Genomic DNA, 6,000 nt, shown 5'->3' with positions numbered 1-6,000 from the left:
CTTCACAACTTTACAAAGAACACTTAATATGTGTATACAGTAAGAATTCAAATAGGTTGTTAGTCTTAAGTGGCCAAATCACTGGCCAGACCACCACACTGCTAGCTCTGGGATTCTATGGCCTACAAAAACAAAACAAACAAACAAAAACAACTCTTCAAATGAACAGGGTAATATCTTCAATTCCCATTTAGCCCAGCAATGTGCAATAATTTCGCTAGAAAGTCTAAGGCCTTAAGTATTTCCCCAAGGCAATGATGAAAACTGAATTTCAAGCTGATATCAAATCTCACAAAATAAGTCAACAAATAGCAAAAATTGTCAGTAGTGTAGTTGTTAATGCTCTCTAAAGGCATGGTTTCAGATGACTTGAACTATAAGGTAAGAACTGAATGTGTCAAGAAAAAAGGCCAGTTACAGCAATTGAACATGCCTGTATAATGACTGGCTTCTGCTTGCAATATTTTAATCCTTTGGCTCCAAGCATTGAGGTTATTAACATAGTAACGCACAAGATTCTACATTATAGGTAAACTGGCACCAGAGAGTTATACCTAGAGTCCTACTAGTAGGCAGAGAAGACTCAAAATACAATTCTTCCTTCTTTTGAGAACACTGAGACACAGTCGCAGGAATCAGACACAGGCTTCAAGAAACCCAAGCCTCTAATCCATCATACCCCAAGGGAGTGCAAGGATTTCCATACATAAACAGTACATTGCGTTTTAAGAACTATGATTAAAGTGTACTGACTTCAATTCATCTTAGATGGAAGAGAAGTGCTACTATCTGACCACAAAGCTATTTTTAAAAAGGACACTATCAGGTTAAAAATAATCTCTTAAAATTATTTTACTAGCACCACATTTTTTTTAAAAAAAAGGTCTAATTTACTTTCCATTATAACTGTTCAAGCTCAACTAGTGGAAGTAAAAAACCAACAAACAGAGTAAAGTTTCTAATGATTTTCACCTCTGGGCTCTTATATACTAGCACAAATGTCCTATGTTTGGGGGCACACATTTGTTAAACTCTTTCTACTAAAATTAAAAAAAAAAAAATCATGAAAACAATTAAGAGTTTTTATATTTAGTATAAGCTTTCATTCAATTAAAAAAAATCCACCCTATACATTCAAAACCTGAATTTGTCACAGATTTGACCTGGTTGTGTCCTTTTAATAAGAGCAGGAGACCTACCTATTAGACAGAAACTGAAAACTAAGAAAAAAATACTTAAAATCAAAATAGTTGGCTCTGATGAAGGTATGTTTTAACTCAGGTTAGAAAATAGCTTTTCCAACACGGTTGAACAGAGTCCCATTGTCAGCACTGGTAGCCATGCCTGTGGCTTGGAGGTCAACAGGATCAACTCGCCACTCAGAAAAATGTCATTAAAAAACATTTGCGTAACTGTGAAATTACAGTACTTAATGAAAGCCAAGTTGTTCTCTACCACTCAGCTCCTTCCTGCAATGGAAGTTGTAATTACTGTAGGATACAATTCAATTGTGTCCCTGATGTGCATCACTTAAATGAATAAATGCCATTCAGATAAACAGGAGTTATATGGTTAGTTTCTGAACTAATTTGTAACCTAGAGTGCAGAACTGACATCTCCATATAGAAAGGGAAGCAGACAGTAACTGGAAGGGAACTTCAATTAGATACAATCATGTGCAACTGCTGTGGTAAAGAGAATATTCCCAGTTTGAATATCCATTTATCAGAGTCTCTCTCCTTGTAGCAGTGCAATGGTCCCCTCTCCCTCCCAAAGCAGGGCATGAACTTTTCCTGACTCCATATATTTTTGATGCAACAGTCCAAGGGAGATGTGGCTTTCCATTGTAAAAGTAGTGATTTAGAGTGATGGGAGTGTGGGGGGAAGGCTTTGATTCATCCCCTTATTTCCAACTGCTTTTGTGTCAGGAAGCCATTATGGAGCATCTTGTCAACATGTGGCAAGATTAATGGGCATTGTATACAGTGGAGCCATTTGAATGAGAATACAAATCACTGAAATCAATGGGATTTTTTCAAACTGCTCCATAATACTCAATGCATACTAACATATACAGAATAGTAAGTGCACATGCACAGTAACAACTTTTCACTTTAATTTGACAGTTTTGTATCCCCCTAAGATAACTGATTAGTCTAGGGGCTACAGGGAGGGAAGTTGTCAGAAAAAGCAAACTCCTACTGCTCATAGTCACATGAGCTTCAGAGCACAATAGGAAAAAGCCAAGGGGCATAAGAGCTGTAGTTGGAATTCTGACAGCCAAAGAGGTCAGGCTCTTGTGATTTAGAGGCCAATCTTAAGCTTTTTTAGTATAATAAAAGTTTTTGTTTTTTTAAGAATGTATGCACTCAGGGCCCTACTTTTGAGTATAGCAAATATTTTCATATAGCCAGTAGCAACTGATCATTCACTGCAACCACAGAAAGAAAAAGTCTTCAGCATTAAAAATTAACTTTCCCCAGCCCATTTTCAATCCCTATGTACTGTCTGTGGAAAGTAATTCCAGACAGAGGACACAGAAAGCCATCCACCATTACTTGGACTATGATGCAAAGACATGTTGCTCTGTCACATAATACTACCATAGCAACAAGGAGGGTTCCAAAGAGCATACAAATTCTGTAGACGTCTCCAGTTACTGAAGGAGAAAACAACTCTGAAGGAATGTCTAAGAAACAGATGGACAGAGGCTACCGCTGAGCTCTACTTAGTCTGACCAGACGATCTACTGTCTGGATGAAGAGTAGCAAAATTCCAATGGACATGACCTTCATCTCAGTGTTTCATGACTGACATGGGAATGACTGACTAGAGCAGTGTGCAATGAGAGCTACCTGGACGCCTGCTGCAGTCCACTTCAACTGGGCTGCCTCAGTAAAGTTACAAAAACAGTTTATCTCCAATAATCTGGAGGCACAACTTCCCTTAAAAAAGATTTGAAGTGAATTATGTCATTGGTCCCTGTCCTTGGAGGAGCACAGGCTGATCTTCAGATATGGGAGGTAAGATGAAAGCTGGGTTTAATGGTTTTAAATCTGAATATGACAATCCCAGGAACGTGGTTTCACATAGTCCAGGAACGTGGGCTAGAAGACACAATAGAAGAGAGGCAGCATGTTAGTCATGGACATGTAGTGGCGGACATTATTGTACTGTCTATTGAAGTCAAGTAACCTTTTCTGTTCACACTCCCCTTAAAGGAAAAGCCAGCAACACCACACATTCTCACATCTGATAGTCATGGAGGCCATGACTGATTCTGACAGCAGGGTGGAGCCAGACATTTTTTCAGGTAAACATGAGTGTCTAGTCCAGGGGTCAGCAACCTCTGGCATGCAGCTCGCCAATGGGGAGCAGTGGGAAGCTGTGGCCAGCACATCCCTCGCCCGAGCCACTTCCCACAGCCCCCATCGGCCAGTGGGAGCTGCGATCGGCCGAACCTGCTGACGCGGCAGGTAAACAAACTGGCCCGGCCCGCCAGGGTGCTTACCCTGGCGAGCCATGTGCCAGAGGTTGCCGACCCCTGGTCTAGTCTATTGCCATTACAAAAATCTATTAATCTGTCTTCAGCGAAGACAGATCTACAACAGCAGCTGATCATTTCATGCCAGGAGTCAGTTCTGGGTGATAGCTACCACTACAGGAAATGAATACAAAAATTGCAGAGATGACATATTTGTAATTGGGGGGGAGGGGGGGGGAAGAGAGAGAGAGAAACCAGTGTTTCCTCTCATTTTTTACATCCATGTACGGAATGAATTTTGTTATGTGCACCAATATGGAGATGATGTGTGACACGTCACCTTCATATTGGTGGACATAACAAAATTCATGTGGTGGGGGTAGGGCCGAGGGGTTCGGAGTGTGGGAGGGGGCTCAGGGCTGGGGCAGAGAGTTAGGGTGTGGGGGGGCATGAGGGCTCTGGCTGGGGATGCGGGCTTGAGGTGGGGCTGGGGATGAGGGGTTTGGGGTGCGGGAGGGGGCTCAGGCCTGGGGCAGAGGGTGAGGGCTTCAGGTAGGGGTGAAGGCTCTGGGGTGGGGCCAGGGATGAGGGGTTCAGGGTGCAGGAGAGGGCTCAGGGCTGGGGCAGAGGGTTGGGTGCAGGGGATGAGGGCTCTGGCTAGGGGTGAAGGCTCTGGGGTGGGGCCAGGGCTGAGGGGTTCAGGAGGGGGGCTCAGGGCTGAGGCAGAGAGTTGGGGTGCAGGCTCTGGGGTTGGGCCAGGGATGAGGGCCTTGGGGGTTCAGGCTGCCCAGGGGCTGCAGTGGGGGGGGGGGGAAGAGAGAGAGAGAGAGAGAGAGAGAGAGAGAGAACTCCCTCCAGCCCTCTCTCACTGTAGCAGCTCAGGGCAGGGGGAGAGGTGCCTCTCCCGGCTGTGGAAACTCCGGCAGTCCTGGGCCGGGCTGAGGGAGAGGCGCCTCTCCTCCGGTCCCAGCAAGTCCAGGGCAGGTCCATGTTGCGGCCAGGGGAGGGGTGCCTCTCTCCCAGCCACAGCAAGTCCAGGACAGGTCCATGCTGGGGCCAGCAGGGAGGGGCACCTTTCCCCCGGCAGGTCCGTGCTGGGGGAGAGGCATCTCTCCCCGCCGCAGCCCTGAGCCCCTGCACGGGGCTTAATAGGCAGCTGCGCAGCTTAGAGGGAACTTAGGACCAGACCTTGAATTCTGAGCCCACTTAGAATGGGCTTCAGGTAAAACCTTGCTGAATAGGTTTGAATGCCTTTTCAAGGTGCTATGCAAGACAGGTTGAGCTATCAAGACTACTCAAACACTGAAGGGTTTGTGTTTAGGAGCAAAGTTGTCTATGTTTGACTTTATAACCATGTTTCTATTTTCCCTATTTTACAACTGCCACTGCTGAAGGCAAGGGAAAATTCCCTACAGACCCAACCAATGCAAAAACCACAACAACCCACAAGACAAAAAACGCCACCCCAAAACACAAAAACAAAACAAAAAAACCAAAATCCCACAACTGTTTCTCCTCATCCTGGAGGCTGAGCATGCTGCCTCCCCTGCACTGTAATACTAGTACATATTGCCTGAACGGATTAAAGTGCTCTGAGTTTAAAGGACATAAGCCCACTACTTGAAAACTGACAATCAGGGTGAAATAAAATGTACTGTTTAAACTTCTTTAAAGAAGTGACCCTACAAAGTAAAACTGAAAACGTGTGTATGTGTGGAGGGGGAGGGGGAGAGATAGTGAACAATGGGCAGTAAAATACTAGATACTTGAGTTTTTGTCAGCCAGAGACCTTCTCTAATTTCTGTTAGTAGAGTCAGCCCTTCTCCAAAATGATCTCAGAGGTCAGTAATCATGTAAGAGTAATGTTTCAAATTTTGTACTATTCTGTACAAACTTTTTTTGTTATTGGGCTCATGTCGTAAGTTTAAAAACAGTAAGAGTGAAATAGAAACCAACTTCTTTACATCATCAACCCCCATTTTCCAGATTATGCCACATCAGTCCATTCCCGCTCTCCTCTACCATATTAGAATTTCTCGCCCTTTTCCCCATAAGGCTGACTCTCACTAATCTTTTGTCCTTTACACAAGCCAGGCTTGTCCCTTCTCATTGTCTGTACACTTAGTTATTCCAGAATCAAAGGTTAATCACTCACATTTTTCAGGGGGCAATACTGATGTGCATACCACTCCTGACTGTAAAGGCAAATTATGACACCTTGGCCCAGGAAGAGAGAGGTCCACATGATCACATTCCAAATGGGCCCTTTCCGACGGTCATTAAGAATGAAGTTGAAAACCACTGGAAGAGGAAATAGGAAGTCATCAAGGTGCGCTATTCAGGACATCTGCAAGCTCAGGTTTTAACCCACATTAAGAGCCAATAAGTCTCGCATTCTCCTTTCATTTCCACTAATTTAGTTTGATCATCGGTCTGCTTTCCATCTCCACTGTATTGATGGCACATTATGGGAAAAGTCCATACAGCACAGGAAAGCATGCTCATTATCTTCTTTC

General features: G+C 44.2%; 1 protein-coding gene across 2 annotated transcripts in view; it reads right to left on the bottom strand.

Moving 5' to 3' along the window:
- Positions 1-1,415: 1,415 nt before the first annotated feature.
- Positions 1,416-6,000, bottom strand: part of SOAT1 (sterol O-acyltransferase 1) — a 53,840-nt gene continuing 49,255 nt past the window's right edge. For both annotated transcript variants that reach the window (XM_026656128.2, XM_026656129.1), the window contains exons 15-16: positions 5,640-5,785; positions 1,416-3,107 (exon numbers count right to left, since the gene is read on the bottom strand). In XM_026656128.2, coding sequence (XP_026511913.1) covers positions 3,051-3,107; positions 5,640-5,785 — 203 coding nt within the window. In that variant the 3' untranslated portion in view covers positions 1,416-3,050. The remainder of the gene's footprint in view (positions 3,108-5,639; positions 5,786-6,000) is intronic.

This window comes from Terrapene carolina, unplaced genomic scaffold (genome assembly GCF_002925995.2).
Source record: "Terrapene carolina triunguis isolate 2854851 unplaced genomic scaffold, T_m_triunguis-2.0 Scaffold212, whole genome shotgun sequence".
Lineage (NCBI taxonomy): Eukaryota > Metazoa > Chordata > Testudines > Emydidae > Terrapene > Terrapene triunguis.
The sequence above is the reverse complement of the archived record's forward strand: the minus strand, read 5'-3'. Positions and strand labels throughout refer to the sequence as shown.